Below are 25,711 nucleotides of genomic sequence, written 5' to 3'. Positions count from 1 at the left end.
AATGGGATCCACCATCTTTGTACATCACACATTCATGGTGATAGATTTTGGTTTCAGTTCACAAATGTAGCAGGTAAACAAAAGAGTAAAAAAAAAGAAAAGAAAATGCAACAATAATGACCCATCCGAGGGATTGGTGGCACTTCTTAATATGGATGAATGGACATATAGCTGTCTGTCACCCCTTTACAACCTGTTCAGAGAGAAGAAACGCACGAGAACATAAAGAAAAGAAAAGAAAAACAAGTCCAGCTGGTCTAATAGATGCTTATCCCCTATACTTAAAGTATTGACACGCTATAGGCCTATTACATACTATTTAATTATTCAGGGAAGGTATTCAGTTCCAGAAAAAAAAAGGATGTCCATAGATGTAGACAGGATGTGGGATGGTGGGGTTCAGGGGGGGAGGAGGGGTATCAATTCCACTGATTGGCTACCACTGTCAATGCTACATCCGCGTACCTGAAGTTTTCCCTCTGCCGATTGGGTGGAGCAGATGAGCCGATTGCGAGCACGGCTGAGTCCAGTCTCTCTGGAACCGCTGCGGTTTCTCGCGGGTTCGTTACGAGAGCGCGGAAGACAGAGAGCACTGAGGCGGATGGTGCACACGCCGCACGCCGTGTCTGTCCACATGGATGGGCACAATCGGCCCCGGCCCCATGGGAGGCGAAGGTTTTTTTTTTTTTTTTTTTTGTTGTGGTTTCAGAGCAGGTGCTGGAGGCAGCAAGTCGGAGGTGCAGAGTGACATGAATCAGATAATCACCCCCACGCCCCCCCTCCCCTCCTCCCAGAGAGAGAGAGAGAGAGAGAGAGAGAGAGAAAAAAAATCAGTAGCTGTCTTACGCTCTTTTCCTCCTTATTTCCAATCCTGCTTGTATCCATCTTGTATATGTCGACAACCAAAAGCTCCAACAGCTGTATGACTCCATTGCTGTCCGGCTCAGAGTTTGGTTATACTTGATCATCCAACCTTTACTGTCCTCTGTTTTTTCCCCTCCCTGTTTTTCTCCACTGCATGCCTAACCCTTTGATTTGATAAATAAATAAAAGCTCTACTACTGTAGGGGAATCCTTCCACCTTGCTGCACACGGTGCTTCCCTGTGCCTTCCAAAGCCAAAAGACGGAACTCAGAGAAAAAAAAAAAGTTCTGCCTTTAGCGATGAGACACAAAACAGCATTGCATCTCAGGTCATGTTTTTTTTTTTTTCTTTTGTTTTGTTGTTTTACGTAATTCAGTAGGGGGCAAGCATGTCTTATTTTCCCTTTATAAGTATGCATTCATTAAAAGTACTTTTGGACTTATAGTATTGATTCTTTTAATTACATCCCTTTAACTAGTTGCATTTCTTTGTTTATGGAAGAGTCTTAGTCTTTGGGAGGGGGCTCGGGGGCTTGGGGCTGGGATGGGAGTCTCACATGGCTGCAGGAAGTGGTTGGCTTTCAGTCCTACACAGTCTGGAAGGCCTTGGTCTGGGCAGGGACCATGAGGGTCGGGGGTGTGGGCCCAGACATGTTCCTGGAGTTGTATTTGGGGGTGGCAGGGGGCTCGGGGGTCTTGGGCACCACTGAGGTGTAGGCTGGAGGGGACTGGGGGAAGCCTGGAGGCTGTCCGTTCTCCTTCAGAGCCGCTACAGCTGGTGGGCGGGGGCGGTGACCACGCTGGGCGCTGTTGTGCACCATGGACTGGGTGGAGGAGGCACCGGAGCGTGAGCTGCCGGAGCGGGACGAGGAGAGGGAGTTGGGCTTCACCAGCTTGGCCTTTGGAGCCTCCGCATCCTCCCTGCGGTTGGAAATACACACACAAACACACAGCAGACAATGACGACATCGCTCCATGTATTTTAAATGTGATGCTTAAAATAGAAAGGAGGAAAACACACACACACACACAAACCCACACAATGGACCACAAAACAGCTCAACACAGTACCATTCCCTGACACTATTCTAAGACTCTATTCACATAGGACCAGTACTATATTGGGACATTGTGTAATTCATGAGATACCCCCCAGCCTCAGACTTTTGAGAAAAACATTTGCACGGCATAATGAAATCTGCTGAAATCACTAGATCCCCAGATACAATATTTTAATGGAAAAAAAATAAAGTCCTTTAAAGTTTCCTTTATAATTCTACTTTCATGACACAAGGAGAATAAAAAATTGCACAAAATCGCACAGAAGCAAAGAAACTGCATAGGAAAAAAAAACGGCTTGTTATTTCCAGTTACATTAATCACCGAAAATACAGTAATTTGTGTTGTGATTGTTACTCAGATGGTATTGAAATTACAGAGGATCTTTGCAGGTATTATAAATCACTGTCACCAGGTCACCAGGGTGTGTGGGCCGTGCTAAGTCAGCAGGTAATATCATCCCATTGGTATAAGGCTTATATTCTCTACAGAAAGTCAGAAATAGAAACCTCTCATCTGTGTTGGCTGCACTGTACCCTCTCAGACACACCAGAGATGTTTTTTTTTTTTTTTTTTTTTTTAAATTACAGGTTCCAAAGCCAAGAGATGTGCACCACTAAAGCTGCTGTTGTCTGGTTTAGCACATTAGTGGAATGGCTCAGACTGTTAACACGGTATAAAAACAGAAAACACTTCATCACAACTACATTATTTACTTGAAGCTGTCCCTCGACCATTTTGCATTATGTATTTTTTACATCAGTAAATATGCACCTTATCAAATCTGTCACAACAAAAAATACTGTTGCTTTTTACATTTGTAATTAGCGCTACCCAGCATCCTCCACTGCACGCAGGCTTCAGAGTGAGGAAGGAACGTGAGTGTGATCCCTCAGCTCTGATGCCACACACACACACACACACACACACACACACACACACACACACACACACACACACACACACACACACACACACACACACACACACACACACACACACACACACACACACACACACACACACACACACACACACACACACACACACACACACACACAAGGGGGTGGGCAAAAAGGCCCCTTAAAAGATAATCGATGAACACTTGACCTTGTAGCTGTTTTTATTTTTAGACAAGCACACACACACACACACACACACACAGGCAGACAGGTAGACAGCAAACACATCCAAGCAAACAGGGTCTGTTGCTGTGTCAGTTAGCATTTAACTCGGCCACTGCGGTTCAGAGCGGTTCCATTTGAACTGTTGCTTATGGGCTAACACTCACAGGTGTGCTGAGATTGGCGTTATTCCGCAACACAAGCCTGCGCTCAGCTGAACTGCAGCCAAATGTAAACTCAACACGGCCGTTTCAGAAGCATGCTCTACTAGCATGATACTCGCATGTGCTGCAAATTCAATTCTGCTGCATGATTCCCTGCAGACGTTTCACTTACCTTACCAATCTATTATTTTTCATTAAGTTTTAAAGCGATTGCTAAGCAGAGTTTAAGCCAGTCAGAAAGCACTTCTGCATAGAACGACATATATTTACAGTTACAGTATGTGTACGCTTGGCACAGTTTATACTTGTGTATATCAATTATTAATAACCTATTTCCCCCCCTCTACAGATTTGTACTCAAACTGAGTTCCAATGCAATAGCACACTGAGACATAAAAATGTTTTACTCTCACATTTATTCTAGGGAATTATTTCACTCTAGTCTGGGGGAAGTGACCTGCATAAAACGGCAAGAGAAATTTGGACCTAAAACTTTAATTGTAACATTAACGTACTGATTTTTCTGCATTGGTTTTTCATGGCTCAACTGCTAACTTTGCATACAGTACGTATATCATATAGTCTACAAAGCTTTAGATAGCACTGCAGCACCCACATCTCCAGGTGCACCGCCCCCGGCCCCAGGTGGCTGAGGTATAACCTACAATTGTGTTGTTGCAAGGTATCTCTTTTCTGTCTCATTACACTGCACATACCTCCGTTTCCCTCACCTGAGATCCTTTTTTTAAATTTTTTATATAATACATGTTTGTTGTAAATGTTCCTACTCAGTTTGTCACATAATCAAAGAATGTAACTGGCCTTGAATGATTAAGGAAGATAAAAGAACACTTGCAGAAACACATGCATGAGTATCTGCACTCATAACCCCACATGTCCATTACATCTTAGCATTTTTAACATGCATTTTAACATCGAACAACTAGTATTTTTAACTAGTACAAATTGGCAAAGAAAAGCGAAACCAGTCATGTGAGAAAAAGAGGATGATTTAACCTGATCTCATTTGGAGTCTCCTCCTCTTCGTACTTCTTCTTCTCTTTCTTGCGGAAGACGAGCCAGATGATTAATATGACAATGAGGACACCGAGGGATATTCCCACCACTGCACCCGCTACCTTACCTACATCCCTCACATCTGTGAACGGAGAAGAAGAAGAAGTGATGAGAGATAGAGTCACTTACTGCCACATATTATTCATCGTTCACAAATACTTATGGTCCATGCTCATTCGCTGGAAATACCTCAACACTTCCTGCGTTTTTGCCACAGCACCCAAATTCAATTTAACACCGGGGCCATCAAACTGTTTCTGCTGAGCTACGATATGTGTCACTTTCTCTACACCTGACCCCGACCGTCCCGGGCCTCTAAGGGAAATGTGTTAGTGTGACAGTAAAACATAACTGTTGGAGCATAGGTGGTGACCAGCAGCCACCGGTTTAAGTTTACTGCAGTCTCTATAGGGTTAGAGCACTGGAGGGGAGAATGGGGAGGGTGAGAGTGTGTGGAGGGGGAGGGGAATAAATGTATTTCCAGCTGCAGTTTGAAACAATGACCATCAATCAAAGTGTCAGTTCGGTTCGAGGTGAACGATGCCAGAATCCACACTCCCTTCCCTCCCAAAACTCACGCTGCATTGTGACCTCAACGGTGCAGTTTTCCTCTCCCACGTCGTTGCTCGCCGTGCACCTGTAGACTCCTGTGCTGTCTATGGTGAGATTCCTCAGGGTCACAAGCTCTGGGTTCTTGAGATCTGTGGGAATTCAAATAAATAACCATTTGTTACTGCAGTATACTGTTGAGCATTCCTGCATTTTTATCTGCAATGTGGATTACATTCACCGGACTTGAGAGACAGTTGAAATGTATCTTATGATTGAAGAAAGAGAGGTAGAGGGGAGAAGTGTGAGGGACAGAGACAGCGAAAGAGAGAGAGAGAGAGACACGTTGATGGAGTGTTTATTTAAGATCGAGGCCCATCACACTGAGGAGGACTTGAGGAGACTAGCAGGAGCGTGTCTGACAGAGCGATGGAGCCCAACGGCCCCATGGGATATTTAGTCATCCCCACCAATGACAACCATGCGATATTACCTTTCACCAGAGCCATAAATAATGGCTGCTGACGCTGTGTGTTATCGTCCAATGAAAACTAATTACACTGAACAGGTGTTGTTTGGTGGAGGTCATTAATTTGAGGGTTTTTTGTCTGGGCACGTGCCGTCACAGATGCCAATTGAACACTGGAGAGAAAACAGAGACAGAGTGAGGTCGGCGCCCCGGGGATCTTTATGCCGGTTTAGAGGAATACACACAGTGGGGAGAGTTTGCCTTCCATTAGCTTTCCCGCTATAAACTGTCTCTGTTGCTATTTAGAGGCGGATATGTCTGGTTATGATCCAAGAAGAATGCCAGAATCCACACCACGTGAATGAAGTGTGCCTCAGGGCTATTGCCGAGCCAATGTTTTTTTTTGGTACAGAATGTAGTTGGAGCTGCCAGAGCATTTCTGTGTATTACATTTGATTTTCTCCACTTTACACACAATCCAAGAAAAACACTCAGTTCCCACTGACTCCATGCATGCAGGTATAATTCACTTGAGCCAGGCTGACATTTCGTTGTCACGGACATCTTCATCAGATGTCAGTATCAGCCGGGATCCTTGTGTTTATATAACTCATCCCAACGGAGTACAACTAGAAATCACAGTGCTGTTTTCTGTTTGATTTCCTGGAGAAAAAATGTTGTATGCAGAAGGTGGTCTTTAGCTGTAGATGGTGGTACTGGCACTGGTCTAAAGATAAGAGAGGCATGCAGAATCAGTGGTCTAATTGGGACAATCTGAGCCAATCTAAGTGGCCTTTAGTAAAGCATTGTAACTGCTAATGATCTGGTGAATCAGTTCAGAGAGACACCAGCAGAATGTCGTTGCAATGGGCAGACATGGGTGTCAGTGTTTGAAAATGTACGAACGTGAAGTTGGGAGGAGGCGAAGCAAAGGCAGCGTGCTCAGCAAAAGACTTCTTTGGATGAATGCAGCCCATAAAAAAATCACTAATATGAACATGAATCTTCGTAACATTTCTCTGCAGAGGGCTTGAATGATGAATCAGCAGATCAGTGTAGTGCCAATTATTTTCCTTACCTATCAGTGCCAGGTTGGGCAACTTTCCCAGACTCTTGCCTTTGTCCAGTACTCGCTCCCACTTGTAGTTGATAGGGTCAGAACCGTCGCTGGACTTGCAGCTCAGCTTGACGTCACTGCCCTCCAGGAGTTTGCCGTCCATCCAGCACCTCGGCTTGGAAGGTTTGACTGTAAGAACGCATGGGCATCAGAGACGTTTTATTACAAATGTGGAACAAACAAGCCAATGTTTGTTTCTTTGTCACATTGGTAAAAATATAATATAATACATTTTGAGCGTAATTTCAAACATTTAGATGCTTTTTACCTATAGTGATGTAACAGAGAGAAAGACAGAACAATATCTCAAATGTCTTACATGTACTGTATCAGCAATATGTGTAGTTTGAAATAAAAATAGATAATTAAAAAATATGGCAAATAAATTCATCTAAATTTCCATACTTAAACTTTCATTTGTGGATATGTAATCATTTATTTAGCCAGAGAAACAATACCAAAGATTAATTTGTAGCACCATCAAAACATTGTAGCAGACTTAAATGGCTGAAAGTGGCCTGTGTGATTGTATTGGAATATAGACACATTTCCACTTGGGAATTGTTTTTTCTAACATAAAATAAAGCTTAAAAGTTCAAACAAATATTCTTAGAGTTTAGAAAATACATCTACCATTCATTGTCAATGGTTAGGTTAATGATGATATTACTCTCTAATGTCTATTTAAATAAAAAAAGTTAGAGTAATTTATTTATGTTAAGCCTCATATTAAAACTACACATAAAATAGTGACTTAATAAGAACAAAAATGTTCTTAATGTCACGTTGCACAAAGTTGAAATGTTTAACATACATTACAAACTTTATTAGAATATGTCCATCTTTATCAATTTCTGGTGTCATTTACCATTTCTAATAAGGGGTTAATCTAGCATCGCACTTATTTCTCTATGCTGGTGACACATGCAAAAAAAAAACAACAGTCCCATAGGGGATGAATCAATGTGACCCCAAAGCGGGCTGTGGAACGCTTGTGGTAATATGTTCTCCACAGGTCAAAGGGTTATGGTCATAGTCCAGTAGCTGGAGGTGCAGTACAGTATAGCTGGTGCCTGCTGATCCCTGTACAGCTGCTCTGTTTAGATACACGCTGAGAGGCACTGCACCGCCATAAAAGCAGGAAAACAGCCCCCCCCCCCCCCCCAAGTGATGTATTTTTAGATCAGTGCTGAGCTATATTTAAACATCTATTTTGTGTTTTTGTTTTGCTGTCATATTAGAGGTGCCGACTTTTGTGTATTTACTGCTGCACAAGTAGCTCTGTAATGCTAAAACGTAGAGAGTTGGTAGTAAACGGTACATACAGCCTGATAGCTCATGTGCCTTTGTCTGTCTAACTCTCTTTTTGTCCATCCCGTCCTCATCCCTGTTTGTGTGTATCGCGCAGCTTTGTCAGGGTCAGTTAGGCCTAACTGCAGCACCAGCAGTTGGGGCCACAGATGCACACAAATACAAACACACCCCTGTTTGTCCACACACAAGAAAAGATAGAACACATACACACTCAAACACACAAAGTCAAAACATCTGCACATGCAACTGGACACAAGTCAGTAACAAGAACGGTGCAGGCATCCAGGCGCACACAAACACAAACACAGCCACCGGGGGCACACATAAACCCTGGTGTGCACACAAACACACTCACACACACCGTCTCATGCCAAGCCAGCTACCAGCTTGGCTGCCAAGCTATTATCTTAGCGTGGGGAACGGGAGAAAAAAAAAATAAAATGCAAATGTTCGTCTCTCTCAAAATCGAAAGTGTCAACGCAAAGCTGAGGGCAATTTGTAAAAACCGAGGCACTAACTCACTGAAATGTCTTTATGGAAGAGAGAGGAGAGTGAGAGCGAGAGGATTAACAGACTGTTCCATTAGAAAACCAATAACCGTGGGTTGAACTAATCTCCCATGATGTTTTAATAAATCGCCTGCTTTTCTGACATTGAGAACGCTCCCGCTCCTCCCGCCGGACTTTGTGGCTGGCTTTTGTGGTGCAGCCGCTCCCCTTTTTTTTTGCTGTCTGTCCTTCAGAGTTGTTTAGCTGTTTGAGATACTCAGGGAGAGACACATATTACCACTGAGCTAGTTGTAAAGCTAAGCCATTTAAATCCATCTGTATATATTTGGGCAAATGAGGAAAACAAAAAGCAAAAGAAGACGACACAGTGTAGAGACCAAAACAGACTTTTATGTAGTTGGAGGAACTAAAACATAACTTGTACAAAGACTTTTCCCAAAGTAGCTTATCAGTGGTTTTATTGATGACAGATGACTTTTTTCAATGTTCTTTTCAACTACTAAATTTAATTTCAGAAAGTACCTCAAACTTAGAGCACGGTCTGGTTTCTCATAGGTTTCACAGAGGCCATGTATCAGCCTGTGCTACATCGGCACATAAAGCATTTATGTTGATGCTTGTCATGCAACTCAGACCCTGACATAACCAATCAAGCCCGTCCAGACCCAGTCGCATGTCTCTGGTCTCACCTCATCTACAAACCAATCCAAACGAAACCCAAACAGCATGAGCAAAATCAAATCACACCGTCTGAATCAAATTGAATCATTAGGACAATCAGCATGACGGAGGAAATGTGCCAGGCTAATGATCCAATGATTAGGTCTTCTCTGTGTGTGTGTATATGTGTGTGCATGTATAAATGGGTTCGGGTCTCGTCATAGCCTGAGTGTGTTTCTATTAGAATGTGTCTGACAACACTCACCCAGCACAATGAGGTTGACCTGGCTCCAGTGGTACTTCCCCCCAGTCTTGACTTTACAGTAGTATTCCCCGGAGTCGGACAGCAGCAGGTCACTGATCAGCAGGGAGGCGTCTCCGCCCAGGTACTCCCCGGCGAAGGACAGACGGCTGGCCTCGCTGCCCGTCGCCTCATTGGTGTACACTTGGCCCCCAAAGAAGGTAATAATCTAGACACATTGAACAGAAGAAAAGCAGAGAAGCATTTTAACATTGTACTGTATCCACTGACTGTTCACATTAAAAACTCTCTTGTGTGACAAGCTTAATGTTTCCTTCTGCATTAGTGATGGTAAACTAGCATTTAATTGTTTGTGATGTCAGCATTCATCCAATTAATACAACCAATCCCCTAAACCAAGCTTTCATATTACTTTACAATACGCTTGGTTAATTTACTGTAATGTCGATGTCCCAACAGTAATACCCTTGATATATTTGACTGGTAGCCTGCCATCAACATTTTAAATTACACAACTCCGATGATGGTGCAAGTACAGCTCAAACATATCCACCTAGTCCCTCACTGGGTGAACAGTGTTGAGAAAAATACAAGCATTCATGGGTAACATTGCTAACAATCACTTTTTAATTAACACTTGGGAAATCATATTTTACAAATGAATGCATTTTCTGGAAAGCCAGTATCCTGCCAGTGTTCATTTGGCTGATTATCTGTGAGCGCTGTTATCTCCTTATGCTCTTTCTATGAGTCGGAATTGACCAAATAAAAATCTATTCTGGTACAGAGATAAAAGATTAAAGTACCCACAATGGCCCTGATGTGATGTTAGCACACACTATTTTTTACTAAATAATGGGTTTTTTTAGCATTAAATTAAAAAAAACAAAAAAAAACCTGCTAAAAAGATTTCAATTAAAAAACAAAGACAAAATTAGGATAGGGTCATGTTAGGTGTTGCCTTTTTACTGAACTGTGAGGCTATACAAACCTGCTCAGCCACTCTTCTTTCAAATTATTTTGTTGCCGCAAATAAACAGAGTTATTCTTTGTTTTTATGTTGTGATAGTGTTATCTTCCAATTGGTTGCCAAAGTTTTGCAGCATGGCACAAACTGCTATTAATCTTGAGAGCATAGTGCTATTGTCAGCGTATAGTGCTTGCTGCATCAGAAAATGATCATACATTAGCATGTTGGCTAGCTGGCCTGTGTCATGACCCGGGTGCCTCTGGATCTCTCCATTTTAATGTTCACATTAAAGTTGCACTCAGCGCTGCAGTCAGGACTGTTAATGTATGTGTGTTTCTTTGTTTATATGTATGTGTGTGTGCACCTCACACATACAGGGTATACATACAAACACACGTACAGTACGTGTGTGTGTATATTCAAATGCAGATGCATATACTGTATATGTGGGTAAATCTTCTATGCGATTTATCGTTTTTATTCTGTATGATTTTCTTATCAGAGAACTTTTGCATTTGTCTTTATAACAAAACATATAACATATAAAAAACTAAACTAAACAACAATCAGATGGAGTTCATCAGAACTTTGAAACAAACTAAAACTGGACTGGTACAGAAAATTATGTTTGTGTTACAGTTTGCCATTTTTCATTTTTCCTTTCACGTGTATTTTTAGCACAAGGTTCATTGAAGTTGGCAAAGTCTGGGTCTTCAAAGGAAAAAAATCTGATGATTTGAAACTTCACTGTAGACATCTAACATTTGTATACCTGAAATGGAAAGCTTTCATTTTCTCATCTCTGCCTATTTATGCCTTTGTATGGCTTGTTTCTATAAACTCTCCTTGTTTCTCTCTCTTTGCCTTTTTCTCTCCATCCACATCCACAAACACAAACAAACACAGCTGTCACAGTGGCCTATTACTCAGGGCAAGTGAGAGCCTGCAGATGGGGACTGCTAAATGCCGGTGCCACAGCGCATCAGTGCCTAAGAAACAGGGGCACCTGCTGTGTTCACAGGTGACGACTGGCCATTTACACACACGCGCACAGACCTCACACACAAAGTAGCTTCTGAGCAAATGTAGACTAGAAACACACATTATGAATGCAAACAGACATACATTACTGTGACACAGCTACAGGCACAGAGCAGCACGGCCCTAGCACCTATACAAAGTGGGACATATTTTAAAAAGCACCTGCCTATGGGCAAACTTCAGCTGCCTTCATGATCTCAAACATTACTCACATACACATGAGTATAGACCACACTGCCATTGTATCTGGTTATGTACGGGTTTACTCTGAACACGTACTTATGACAGCGATAGAGAGAGATGGTGAGAGTGCTGGTGTGTGAGAGGAATTTAAGAAGAATTCAGAAAAAATGGCCAAAGGCTGTTGCTGTAGTTTGCAATTGAAATTAGGTGGGTTGTTTATTCAATGAGACTTAAAAATACTGTATGCAGAAATGGAGTGTTTCTACCTTCCCTAGGTTTTTTTGAACATATAGGAGTCATTAGATGAAAATATTGAGTGTAACAGAACCTGGACTCTTTTTTCTATATCATACATGATACTTTGTTAAAACAGATGGTAGCTATTCACCTATTCTCTGATGAAGGAGGTATTGTTAAGGATTCTTTTTACCAGATTTCACACAAACCAAGAGTTTTTTGTTAACATTCAAACATTCAGGGCATTTAGGTTTGTATTAAATCGTCCATTAGGTGTTCAATTAGCTTCATATATCATTATATTGTACATCTATTAGAATAGTAGAATAAATACAAAAGAAATGGAGATAGAATAAAATACATAATTTGCCATTGTTGGAGACACTCTCCACTATTCATGAATATTAATCAGCTCAGTGGGCCCCATTTGTCCTGGTAATACGTGCCAATAAAGAAAGGCCTATGTTCAAAATTGTGTACTCTAAAGGCAGCAATTTAAGTATACAGTAAGGCCTAGTATAACACTGCTGCTGGTGTTTTTTCAAAAAAGGCTGATAATTTGTGGAAAAATTACAGCTTTAAGCAGCTTACTTTCATTGTTTTATATTTTTGGGAACATTACATTCTTCCAGGTCTATGCCACTGCTGTTGCTATGGTAATACCCAGTGTTGTAAGTGACTATTGTTGCAGGTCAGCACAGTGAACATCTGAGGGGTCAGTCTACCAGAAAGAATGTATATGAACTTTGGCGAGACGTCTCTTAAACACATGTAGCCTGTACATTTGCTAACAGAGGCTAAATGTTGACAAGATGCTCTTTCCCTCTCAACACGACCCTCCAGCAGAACAAAAGAATGATTTATTCATTCAGCTACAGGCGCAGGCTCTTTCCTAATCAAATTTTCAGACGTTTGATTTTAATTAATGGCGCCTTCAATGTTATCGTCCCGTTAAATATTCATCGCAATGTGGCAGCCCCCCTCTGAATCATCAAAGCACAATACACTTGTTTTCCCCTTTCTTTCATTTCCAGCCCCTCAGTTTCCCGCTCCACAAACTCTTCTCCTTTTCTTTCTCGTATTTCTCTTTGCTAACCAACACATCAGTGCATGAACAAACGACTTCAGAAGAGAAAGGAAATCTCTTTCTTCCGACAGGAAGATGGTGAGATTTTACGCTCTGTCTATCATCAGATACCAAGCTCAATTTGGGTTAAGAAAAGCAATGGTTCAAAACCACAAACTATACAGATATAAAACATCTCAAGAGGCTGTGAGATGTAAAAGTTAAGGCTATTTAAAGACTTTCAGCAAGGTGATGTTTTACTTAGGACAGAATAGTTGCACCGTCATTATGATGAAGTCAAGAATCAAAAGACATTTGCTGATTTCATATTTTGTGTTTTTTTCTAGCTTTCTTGTATACACACAGCAAAGGAAAACCAATGAAATTCCACTGTAGGTAGTGGAGCGTAATATATATAATTTGGAATTCAAGTTGTTTTGTTTGACTTAAGCAAACAACGTAAAAGACAGAGAGCACACAGCAGATGCTTAATATGCTCAGAGGCAATTCAATCCTATCATGTGACGCCTTGAAAATCACTGGGTAAAAACAAGTGGGCCTATAATAACTTGCAAAGAAAACAGGGACACTTCAGAGTGACGGATATGCAGCGCAGACAGTCTTTCTTCCATGAGCTGACATTTCAGAAACAACAACATTGTTGGTGAAGCAGGAGACAGCAAAATCTCCAGAGAACCTTGAAGCTGTCTAAAGAAGAAATACTGCTCCGTTTGTTAGCTCACATTAGCTTAAGTTAGCAGTTTCTAGTTAGTTTACAACACTCCAGTTCTTCAGGGTGCGAAAAAAGATGGAAAAAGATGCAAACATAATTAGGACTGTTTCCGGGTTAGAGGTGTAAAGAACATTGCAGTCACATTTGTAAAAAAAAACTAAACTAATTGAAAATCGTGTCCAAGTTGTTCTCATTTTTGTTTCTTTAATGCTGCAGAAAAAGGGTCCAAGGTTATAACTACAAAATGAGTTGGGGAACATTCTGGGCGTGATTGTTCCTTTGTGAAAGGCACTAAAACTTGAAGTGCAGCAGTAACTTTTGCCGTTGAGTTAATGTGCAACTATTATGGCTCCTTTTGGAAATCAATCAACAAGACTCAAAAGGAGGAAAGATAGTTGGTAGATAAAAAGTGGATGTATGAAGAACGAGCGAGGTGAAGGAGAAGGAGAAGATTTATAACAGTTAGAAAAAAATACAGCAGTAGTAGAAAGAAGTCTGTGTTTTAGCACAAATGTTCTTGTATTTATGTTCGGCCTGTAAAACACTTTTACTTTTTATATCTGAAGAGGACACAATTCAGGCTCGTGTTGGCAATGAACAGTTAAAGAACGATCACCTTTTTTGAAGTTTTACTTTGAAGTACTTCCAAGGGAATCATTTCAATTAATGCCCTAAAATACTCCTGTATTTCACAAAAATACAGGAAGAAAAAGGAATCTTATCTCACCACTCTCTGTTTGGAGTTTGGTTTCTGCAGTAGCCACTCGATGTCGAGAGAGCCGGATGATGGGAACTGGTGGTGGCACGGCAAGGTGGCATTGTCCCCAACGACCTTCTTCATCTCAGTCTGGGCACCCACTGACAGCAGGCTGAATAGAACTGAGGAGGAGAGGAGGTAGGGAGTGGGGAGGAGGGAGGGAGGGAGGTAGAGAGATGTCAGTTGGGGACACATGCTCGATCCAAACTTGAGACAAGAGGCAGATGCTGCAGATAGGAAGCAAAAACCATGCCGATAGAGGAAATTGAGACGGAAGGCGCAGTGAGAGATATGACCCAGAATCCCAATCACTATCTGACAGATGCCGAGATACGTCACACCCGGATGCTGAAGAGAGGGGATTCTTTTTTTTTTTTACAGGAAATAGAGTTTGGCAGAGGAGATTCAGAGAGAAGTATTATGATGATCTTTTTTGGTAACCCCTTTTGACAAGGGCAGTCAAAGAACACTTTCTTATCCACAGCATACACTCTTTACAATTGTGGCCTGGGAAGGAAAGGTACACAGTTAAAAACTGATGGGAAACAGATTTTTTGAGCCCCTCTGAATTACTCAAATGTTCCAACCTAGTCCTGGCTGCTTTCCTTTTATCAAAATGGAATTGAGATTTTACCCTATCCACCAATGGAACTTGCAGTTTTACAGTAGTAACACACATACCAGAATTTCCCAAGTGAAGAACTTTGGTTACAATAAAAAGATGCAATAATTATAAATGTGTGCACAAGCGAGTGACTTGGGCCCCGGCCAGGCTGTCAGGGCCTGTGTCTCAGTGGGGGAGCAGCAAGGCTAATTTATTGGAGGATGCAGGACAGCCCTGCAGGCTTGGGTGGAATTAGCCAGAGGCGTCAGGGGGGTTTGCTGGAAGCTGAAGCTATGGATGGAGTTGGTGTGTGTTTTGGTGTGTGTCCAGAGGGGATAGGGCACTGCTGAGATATCCGACTCCCTCCACCTGGTAGAAAGACTTAACGATACTGCAGAGCGCCACTGAGCTTACACACTCAAATGTGACAGATATTTTTGGCTCAACATCATTTAACTTAACTACCGGTCTTTAATTTCATTGCCGAACCAGCCAATAGCTCCTGGGGATTCTAGGCGTGTAAATATAGTTACATCTCCTTTTCATTATCGTGCTGCTTAATAGCACAGAGGTTCAATATTTACTCCTGTTTGCACAGACTAAATAAACATCATGGTGTGTAACACGTATTTAAGAAAAATATCTGTACTGTACATTCACAGGTGTTGTTTTCGCGGTTGAAAGAATCCCTTTGTGCTCAACAGACACAGTCACATGCTGTCAAATGTTCCAAGGGAGGCCAAATGTGGCCTGTGAATGCATCAGCATTCATTGGGCGCCTGTCCACTTGTTCACTGGTCCACCCTCACAGGAGCCAACACCCTGTCCCATAAGTGATCCCTGGGCCAATGAAAATGTCAGCTCTGTGCTGTGAAACCAATGAGTCAGTGCTGACGCTGGACACAGAGGAGTCGCCCCACACAAACCACTTCTTCCAAGGGAGCTTCAGTCATATGGATGACATCATGTGGATTTCAGCAGTTATTCAAGTTTTGTATAAGCTCCGTCTCTACTTTTTGAGTCTTCCGCTATAAGCCCTGAGCTCCTCACTGTCAATCAAGTTTAAGTTTTCCAATTGCCATTCACTAGTTGGACAGAGAAAGGCCATTTCATGGCTGAGTGTTTGTGTGTCCATTTGGCGGCCCAAGAGTGACAGTACGCATTGCTGAGGTCCTTCTGCTCTGTTGGACCACCTGTTCAGTTCAAGTCATTAGTCAGCAGAAAAATAAGTGCCACCCCTCCTAACAGCGGAACTCCAGGACCCTGAAGGTATCCCAGTTTATGACTTTTTAATGCAGCATTTGCAGGGTCATTCATCTTGTGGGCTCCCCACCGATATTAGTGTTGATGTCAGTGAAGAGAGAGTTCTGCAGTGAAAAGATTATTCAAGAGGAAGAATGTTCATACTGTGTGTGTGTGTGTGCATTTGGTTGGACCTAATGAATGGCAAGTTAATGCTTAATGGTGGTATAGACTTGTGCCCACTGTCTCCCCTCAGCTCCTCAGACTAACCTCTATAATCAGCACTCCCACACCCATCAGCAGCCCCAGGCTGAACCCAGCACCGTGTAGCAGGCCTGATAAGAGCTCCCTAGCTCTTCTCTCACCTTCCACCTTCTACTTAACTTCCCACCGCTTCAACTGTATGCTCTGTAAATGGAAGAGTTTACCTGAAGGATAGATAGGGCCAGGGTGACCGCTGAAAGCAGGGCAATGCAATCTTATTTCCACACAAAGTACTAGACTTTTCTACAAGCTGACTTTAAATTGACCTTCAAACAATGACTGGGGCTAGCTGACAAACTTTGAAATTGCTGGTGTTGAAAATGTGCTTCATTTCCATAACAATGAGGATTTGAATGCCATAAAATGTAATGTAATGTATTTCACAGTATGTATTTTACAGAAAAGAAATACCCAGCAAATGTGCTGTGCCTATGACGGAAAGAGAATTGTGGTTTTTGCCATAAAGAGTTGGCACACAAATCATCATGGGTATTTGTTGGTATACAGTTGCTGCTCCCCACTTTCCCACTTCTTGTAGAGGGGCTTTTTGTGCTATGGAATGGGTGACACAGTGCTCCCAAAATAAGCTCGCCTTGGTGTGCCTTTGCATTTGGATTGGCCTCATTTACCGTGTGCACAGCTGGGAGAATTGGACTGCGAAACCCAATCATTTGTGTCAACATTAACTATGAGACAAAACAGAATTAATTGCTGTGGCAGCTATGCACACACAGTAGGAAAAAATGTTTGGTCAGTCAAGTTTGGGTCTACGACCTTGGTTTTCAATTCGCAGTAAGGTGACCTGAATAAAACCTGTGTGACATATAAGCTTAAACTGAGATAACCCTGCCGGTCACAGTGCTGTTCATGCATTAACATGTCTTTATGAGATTCCATAAGGACATGGGAAAGGCCATCTACATAAATGGCCTTCTTGAGGGAGGGATAAACATGGAGAGGACTTGTGATATGATAGCTTGTGCATTATTCCAGGCCATGTCCTCCATCCCTCTTTCTCTGTAACTGTATCTGCTTCACTCAGTTCTGTTTGGCTCAGCTTCATGCATTCATTTGTGGCGAGGTTCAATCTTAACCCCCCCCCCCCCCAAAAAAAAAAGTTAAGAAAGAAGCATATCATAATTAAAAAAGGAAAGTGGAAGCAAACACCAGAGGTTTGGAGAGAGAGGGCGAGTATGAGGCAGAGAAATATAGATACAATTGACAAAGGGAGAGAGTGAGAGGCTGTGGTGAACTATGGCGGAGCCCATTTCTATGAGGAAGCCCTAGGGGGAGTTGTGCTCCAGTAAATCCGCCTTACAGAGCCCTGCAATCTTGTTATAGTGTGGCCAGTGAGACGGACAGACAGACAAACAAGGCAGGCCTGGATCTTTCACACTGCCCAAAGTCAAGCCCCATGTCCCTTCAGTCAGCACATTTGCCTGGCTGGGGCCTTTGCTATGTCCAAAGCTTGTGACCTCTGGTGCTCAAACACAGCAGATCAGAGAGAAGGGAGAGGGACAGAGAGAGATAGGGGGGGGGGGGAGAGAGGAGTGAAAGGACAGAGAAAAACGGGGGGGAGGGTGTAGGGATGGTGCAATGCCTTATTTTGAGCACTTACTGTAAGTCACTGGTGTGGAGGATGGATTATACCGTCACAAAGGTAGTTTTAGACACAGGTTAGCAGATGCACAATAGGGGGAAAAAAGACTGGAGGTAACGCTGTTTTATTACTCCGGAACATTTCCCTTTGTGTGCATTCACGCTGCTTTACGTGTACAGAATACACACGTGTGCACACCTCCATTTTCTCTGCTAGTGTTCATGATGTATGCTTTTTATGTGAACACATGCTGCCTATCTACGTAGCAGAGATGAGAGGGACTATCTTTAGTAAATAGTGCCTCAGCACAAAAACCTTCAAGTCACATTTGAGTAACGTACGGAGCCTCACTGCAGCAGGCAGAGGTAACATTCATCTCCCTGCCAATATGTAAAAGAACTGCTTATCTTCTGCCAAATGCAGGTTTATCAAGGTCAAGGAACTGAATTTAATGCAGGACGGAGAGAGAGAACTGTTTGGGATGTGACCTCCATATAAATTCTTTAAAATATAAGAGTTTATGCATGTAACTAGCAAAATCTGACAAAGCAAATATGAGTACAATTCCATTATTATTGCTGACATAAAGCTAGTTTTTTTAGCTGAATAGGGGACATGCTGAGAGGAGCACGGAGCTGATGAGACAACAGGGAAATACTCACAGCTCAGCGTGCTGCTTAAAAGGCTGTGTATGCTGCCACCAATAGTACAGCATCCTGTGTGACCTGAATTCGCTATTCAAAGGCCAGACATGTATGCCATAAATACCACCAATGAAGCAAAGAGATTCACAGATAGTACATGAAGGTTGAATCTGGCCCTCTCCTCTTTCCTTGTATCTTTGACGATTTTGAAACAGAAATCAGACAATCTCGTCTCAAAAGACAAGAGGCCGCCTCCAGTTGTAAGCGCAAACTGAGTGCTGACAAAAACAACCCCCATGCACAGTCTGTGAGAGCGTCCTTCACTCATACAGTCACAGCCTGCTTTTTAATTACAGCTTCTTAAGGGGCAAGTCTCTTTAAATGTACCAAGTTATCATGGCCCATTAAAACACATGTTTTGCATATGGCACACTACACTAGTCTCCTTGTAGTTTCAAGGTCCAACTCATGAATATATTGCTCCCGTGAAAATCAAAGGGGCTGTTTTTTTTTTTTATCCCTGACTGGAGGCTGACTCTTTGAAGGGATAAAATCCCATAATCCTCCTTGCCTCACACCCAGCGACCGACGCTCCCTTCTGCTGACACAGAGCTTTTGTTGGTATCACTTTACAATAATGTACATAGAGTCATTACCAAGAAACGAGTACGGAACAAATAAGAGCTAACTGCTAATTAGCATAGTTTAAAATTTCTGGAATAACTCCTTCTTCTCTCATATCTTAAATATTCTATGAAAATATGAAATATAACATCTAATACTATCATGTGATAATTGTACAAAAATGTATCCTTGCTTCACGACTATCTTCCACGACTTGCCAGGTTTTTGTCTCCTCAAGGGGCAATTAGCATATCCAACTGAAAAGCAGCGACCATTTATTGATGAATGACACCAACCAGAGCTAGATAGCTTACAAGTAAACATTATTATGGAAAGTAATTATGAAGTAATGATTAATTCCTTATAAAAAACTAATAGTGAGGCACCAACTTTTCTTGGCCAGATTAAAAATAGTGTCACCCTTTTATATCCATTATATTTAGCACCTTCAGGGCTACTTGAGGAGTGAGTCCTCTGGAGCTTGAAAACATCTAAAAGTGAAGGGCTTCCTGTTCATGTTCGTCTTTGACGAAGGGGTTTCAAAGAAGTCCGGTAATGGATGGGTTTTGAGGTGGAAAAAGAAGACATGGAATCATTTCCATGATAGTCCCTTGAACTTGGAGAGGGGAAGGCAGATGGGAAAAGAGAGGGAGGTCCAATGGCTATAGGGAAAAGGGAGATGACATACCACTGAGATCTAAATAATGTAAGGCCCTGCGGTAAATGTTCACCTTGCGCCTCTCTTATTGCCTTCATTAGCATCCCTTTCATGGCCCCTGTCATTGCTGTCACGTCGAGCAGGAGGGACGCCATCCCGCTGACAGATCCCCAAAATAGATCCAAAAATGAGTTTCGCGACAAAGGCTTTTAATTCCCTCAACGTATTCTGCATTTTCTCCCAGCAAAATAAGGAAGCAGAGAGGAGATGGGGGAAAAAAGCTAATTACACCTTACCCCAAGGGAGGGAGAGTCAGTGAAACCTGCTTGCAGTGCAATACACATCTTATCAACGCTGCATCTGGTGTCTCCACCCGCACTCATGGGTGTAGCTGTCCAAGATGCTATGGTTATTCCATAAATCTTCTGGTCCAAAGAGCACAGAGTTTTCTCCTTAAGGGCTACACTCAAAGCATATTACTCCCATGCAACACGTTCACCAACCTGTATGACAAACGCTGCTGGTTTTTACCGTCTTTGTACGTATGTTTACTGTGCTCAGTTGGGTTGGTGTCCGAACAAATAATATAAAATAACACATACACATATATTAAAATCAACGGTCAGACACTACACATTATTGTGAGCAGCCGGACTTGTAATTCATTCAACCTTTTGCAGCTTTTGTGAAAAAAATAAAAGTAAAAAGGAGTTAAGACAGGCGACCAGGTGGAAAGAGTAAAATCTAAGAGACTTAATACTCCTGCCCCTAGCAACAAGAAAACAGTGATTGTCATTGGCTGGAAGTTTTTTTTTGTGTCTTTTTTAAATGAGAAAACAATTAATCATTGTGTAAAGAATGGTCCCCATTTAAAATGTAAATTACAGCAATGCATCTTAGAGACTTCAGCCTGACTTGCAGAATAATTTGCAGAAGCTTGTGTGGTGTTAAACCATTTAAAGGGTTACATTCGACTTAAAAAAACAAAACACTTTTCAAGACATTTTTCCTCCCTTTACTGTGTTCAGTAAAAGGTCCAAATGTCAAATGGTCTGTTTTGCACCAGATAACACGCTTCAGTTAAATGGGGCTTGGAAAGTGACCTCTCCATATTTGCTGCAGCAACAGTTCCTCCCAACATCTGGCAAAGTCCAAACAGAGCACACCATGTGTGCACATTCACTTTGTTCTGCATGAGCATCTCCAAATCAGAGACTATAGAGAAGCATGCAAGGCGAGAGTTAATGTCTTGTAGAAACTTATCACCAAGGTTACTGAAGCTGTGTGTGGCTTCAGTAATGTGCTTGCGTGTAAAGGGCACGCACTCCCTGCAGCACGTTCACACAATCTTGAATAAACCTACAGTCTTCCCACTGAGAAAACACGTTTTAATAGAGGACAGAGGAGAGTGAATCCTTTGGTATATTTAGACATGCAAAAAAAAAAAAAGTGATTCATTCTTTTCTGCCGTTGTCACGAATATTTCTGCTGAAACTCATTTTCACGAGCATGTGTCTAAGACTGAAGAGAAAACAACTGCCAGGTTTCAAAGTAGAAAGTAAGCAATTTGGTCTATCAAAAGAAAACAACTCCAAATCCGGTTGGAGAAATTATGTTTGCTTTGACAGAAATCAAATTTGGTCTCCCTCACGAAGAAAACTTTCTTTGCATTCCTGCACTAAAAATGTTCTTGTTCCTCCTTATTTAACATTTTTTTTCTGTTTTTGTTGATCTTATTCCTTGGTCTCTGTGGCATACGGTGTTTCTGTTGATCTTATTCCTTGGTCTGTGTGGCATTAAGGTGTTTCTGTTGATCTTATTCCTTGGTCTGTGTGGCATTTAGGTGTTTTTGTTGGCAGGGTTTTAAGAATAAGAGCTCTGTTTGACCCTGCATGCCCGACAGATGGTGCAGAGAGAAACAAGGTGAGCTGTATTCATTAAAACACTGTAGAAGACAGGTCTGCCTGCTGCTGATCAACTTAAAGCTCTCCTGTTGGGCATCGGTATGGTTTGATTTCATATCTCAGCACTGCTGAAGTCCGGACAGATGGGCGAGCTTTGATATAAACAGCCATAATGCCCACAGTGCACATATAAACAACCTCTTTTCCTGGCACATCATGCAACCGTGGGCACCGTTCCCCAGGGACAAAAAAAAAAAAAAAATGCTCCTCAATTTCCCCAGTTATTTATGTGGACTAATCTCCATTTGGGGCTGGCAAGCGTGTGAACGAACTCCTCTCACATTGTTGGAGTGGCTGGACATGGGCACTGACCTCAGCGGATCAATACTTAATAAGCTTTTGTGCTGCCAAGTCCATTTTGCTGCAATCTACAATTTTTTTTATGTCCATTAGGTTGAAAATAGAGCTGACTAGGTGTATGACCACAGGAAGCGGAATGTATCGCGGCCGCCCAGGCTTTCTCTGATGATGGATGCTTCGCAGTAGTGCGAGACCGATGAAAACTTAACAAATACTATCCACCTCATGCACTATAAAGTACAACACCCATGACTTTTATTAAATGCAAGTCAATACCCCGGTGGTGTTTCAAAGAAGCCTTTAACAACTTGAGGAAAGACAATAAAAGCCACAGTGGGCTCCGTGGTTAAGTTCGGCTGCACGTGACGAACAAGGGGAATGGGAAAACAAGCCCAGAGCTAGTGCTATATTTGGAGCAGCTCAGCTTTAGAAAGCATTGTGAGATAGCCCCAATCTGGATATGTAAGAGAGTGTGGTGTTTTTTGGACGCTGCTCGTATTCTTCTCCTCCTCTTCCTCGCCTCTCTGCGCACACAGATTAAATTCCATTATTTAGGTCACTGCGATTATTTGTCACTGTCTAAAGTCCGAGTTCACCTGGGGTTAGACGCGCAGCCTCTCTCAGCAAAGACGCTAATTTACAGCACTGTGTCCACGGGAAAATATGAACTGAATACAACAGAGCAGCTCCCATGTTGTACATTTAACCGGCTAATTGAAAACAGACGGGACGCTAACTCCCTCTCTCCATCCGCCCAGCTCTAAGCACGCTGCGTCACTGACATATTAGCGCTGTCCCCAGTCCTGTGGTATGCATTTGACATATCACTTTACTCGATCGGCTAAGCAGAGAATAACAAAGCAGGGGACGCCTCATACGCAAATAGGAGGATGATATTGTTACAGACGATCGAGCTCTAGCTGCAGCTGCGAAGGACAAAGGGGTAGCCTATCCATCCAGGACCTGTGACTAGGAAGGACACGTCGATGGCTGCCATTTTCCCCAGAGGTGAGCAGATGCCACGTCTGTTTTTGGCAGCTGTACACAGAGAGGTGTTGACTGGTGGGGGCGGCTGACGGAGGCAGAGTGGTGGCTGCACAATGGCCAGGCAGGTCAACAGGGGCTGAGAGTCTTCCAGGAAAAGGCCTCACTTAGGCTCATTTAGGAGAGTTAATGGGCCAACATACCATCTGTCCTTATGATTAGCTAAGGCAATTCAGGCAGGACACTAACCTTGTTCACCTGCTACACATACATAAACAACACCTAGTGGAACATGCGCCTTTAATTGGGCTATGCTTTAAAAGGTAGCATTTTGCAGAAAGTAAGATGAGCATGTATTCATTTTTAATTAAAGGCTTTGTAAATACTGTTTACAACACTCAATCCTTGGAGAAAAGCACACACAGCCCCTATTCAGTAACTGTGTCTTTTTTAACGATGACTTACGTAAGGTTACTATAAGTATAAACTATAAAGTCACTAGTAGAACGACCGATAAACTCACACACCTAGCGAGGCCCCCGACTGTAGTGAAGCTGTGAAGATGTCATCAGGGCAGACGAGAAAACGCTGAACAATCAGAGTACACTGGGCTTATTCAGGACGGGAGCTTAAAGAGACAGTCACTAAAACAGAGCTTTCCAGACAGGGTGAAGCCATGTTCATTGAGGTACACAGTATGTGAAAAAAGTTTTTTGGGGACATTTAAGCATGTAAACATGGTCTAAAAGAAACCCAACATACTAGAATGAACCTATAATGAGTAAAACATGTCTCCTTAAAGGTTAGTCAAGAAATAAAAGGATGAATGACTCAAAGATGGTTCATATCCTTTAGCCCATTTCAGAGGACCATAAAAAAAGCATTAACAGCTTTTTAAAAGTAACCACTAGTTCCTTGTCTCCTTACAGCGATACTAAAACACACACACGCTCCTCAAAAACAAATACGCCTGCCCTCTGTGCTGCTCAGAAACACTTCTTCCCACCCCCCCAATGTCTCGAAAAAGGAATGCCCACGCGGCCACATCCGAGGGCGGAGAGAAGATTGAAACCAGATGAATTGAGCTCGGGTACAGCCTGCTCGCCAGGCCCATATTTCACTCCCCAAAGCCTGATTAAAACGAGGTGCGGCACTAGCTGGGCCAAGGCAGCTTATTCCGGCTCGCAGAAGGACATTTGCTTGCATTGACACTCTGGGCGAGAAAGAAACGGGACGAAGGTCACAACTAAAGTCTCTGCAATTTGCTCACACTGACCCTATAGAGGTTTCTTCAATAAGGCATAGAAAGTTCTTAAACTTCTAAGGATAAAGTGAATTAAACTCAAATGGGAGGAATCTGTCAACTTGCATTGTTTTGCTTTTTTTGAGGAGTTATGAAGTAGGCCATCGGCGTGGAAACTGTTAACTGACGTGCCAACGGAAATGAGGGCAAACTGCAAGAATTGAGGAGCAAGAATTACGAGCATCATAAGGTAGTTAGATATAGAATGTATCACAGTGAAAACGAAAGCCATGTTACTGTATAGACATTGTTTCTTTTCCAGCACAAATCCATGTCTTCACTATGCCGTTTCTGATTTGAACAACAGTTCAACTGTTTTGGTGCCAAAAATGACCTTTTAGAATAATTGAATAATGCCCCGTTGTGAATGTATGGAGTTTCTAACTGTATTAGGGGTCTTGTAGAATATAAAGTAGCCTATAAAGCGTTTTGTGTGTTGTATTTTAGGGTGGAGTGCACATGTCAAGAATAAATCCTGAATTCTTGGAAGATATGACACTGTTTCCAAAGTCTCTGAAGGCATAATGTTCATCTTTGTGTCCACAGACATTACAGTCAGTGTTGAGCAATGCTGCATACTTTGAACAAGAATTTACTTCGACTTAGAGGAAAGAAAAAAAAAAAAACCTAGACATGCCACACGTTGTTTCCTCCTTTATTGACAGTTAGAATGCTCACCCAATGAGTGTGTCTTTATGCTGGAGGTTATGCCAATGTACAGTGAGAAGGTCAGAGAGTGACATTCATGTTAATGTTTACTGTACACTACTCTGGCGTTGAACCCCTAAAACGGAGACGTTTGAAATCGCTGACCCATCTGAATTAAAAAAACTCCAGGATTGCATTGTATTCTGGAAGGGCGGAAATAGGGACATTTGAAAAGGATGACCTTTCCGTTAAAAAACAAACGACATCAGCCGTGATTACCAGTGGTTAATTCAACATTGATACCAAATTGCTATATGCTAGGAGCTGTTGTGCAGTTAAATCCTGCATTTTTTAACGCGCAGGAGCTATTAGCTCCCAGACAGAGAGGGAGTCTGGGTGGTGTAGGCGTGTGTCTGTCTCTGTGTGTGGAGCTTAACACATGTGTGAGTGTGACTGACTGATTAGGGGCTGTTTTCACCGACTGTCTGCAGTCGCCCCTCCCCAGATAGCGAAGGCGGAGAGGGAGAACTTCGTACTATTTTCCAGCGCTGCCTGCTCTCTCCTTCCTTCCCATGCAGCTGGTCGGCCACACTCGCCACTTGATGCCAAACACACTCCCCTCTATCCCCTTGACATTTAAACTATGTAACCGCTGAGAGAGTTGCGGCTCGCCTGTCGGTCGCCTTGCCTGTGCACATGAGTAAATAAGGCCCAGCTCATTT

At 42.5% G+C, this 25,711-nt stretch overlaps 1 protein-coding gene across 2 annotated transcripts in view; it reads right to left on the bottom strand.

Annotated features, from left to right (window-relative positions):
• Positions 1-826: 826 nt before the first annotated feature.
• Positions 827-25,711, bottom strand: part of clmpb (CXADR like membrane protein b) — a 92,276-nt gene continuing 67,391 nt past the window's right edge. For both annotated transcript variants that reach the window (XM_054603160.1, XM_054603152.1), the window contains exons 2-7: positions 14,125-14,276; positions 9,171-9,375; positions 6,384-6,551; positions 4,866-4,988; positions 4,228-4,369; positions 827-1,784 (exon numbers count right to left, since the gene is read on the bottom strand). In XM_054603160.1, coding sequence (XP_054459135.1) covers positions 1,451-1,784; positions 4,228-4,369; positions 4,866-4,988; positions 6,384-6,551; positions 9,171-9,375; positions 14,125-14,238 — 1,086 coding nt within the window. In that variant the 5' untranslated portion in view covers positions 14,239-14,276 and the 3' untranslated portion in view covers positions 827-1,450. The remainder of the gene's footprint in view (positions 1,785-4,227; positions 4,370-4,865; positions 4,989-6,383; positions 6,552-9,170; positions 9,376-14,124; positions 14,277-25,711) is intronic.

Source organism: Anoplopoma fimbria, chromosome 1 (genome assembly GCF_027596085.1).
Source record: "Anoplopoma fimbria isolate UVic2021 breed Golden Eagle Sablefish chromosome 1, Afim_UVic_2022, whole genome shotgun sequence".
NCBI lineage: Eukaryota > Metazoa > Chordata > Actinopteri > Perciformes > Anoplopomatidae > Anoplopoma > Anoplopoma fimbria.
Note: the sequence above shows the minus strand (reverse complement) of the source record. Positions and strands in the feature narration are given on the sequence as shown.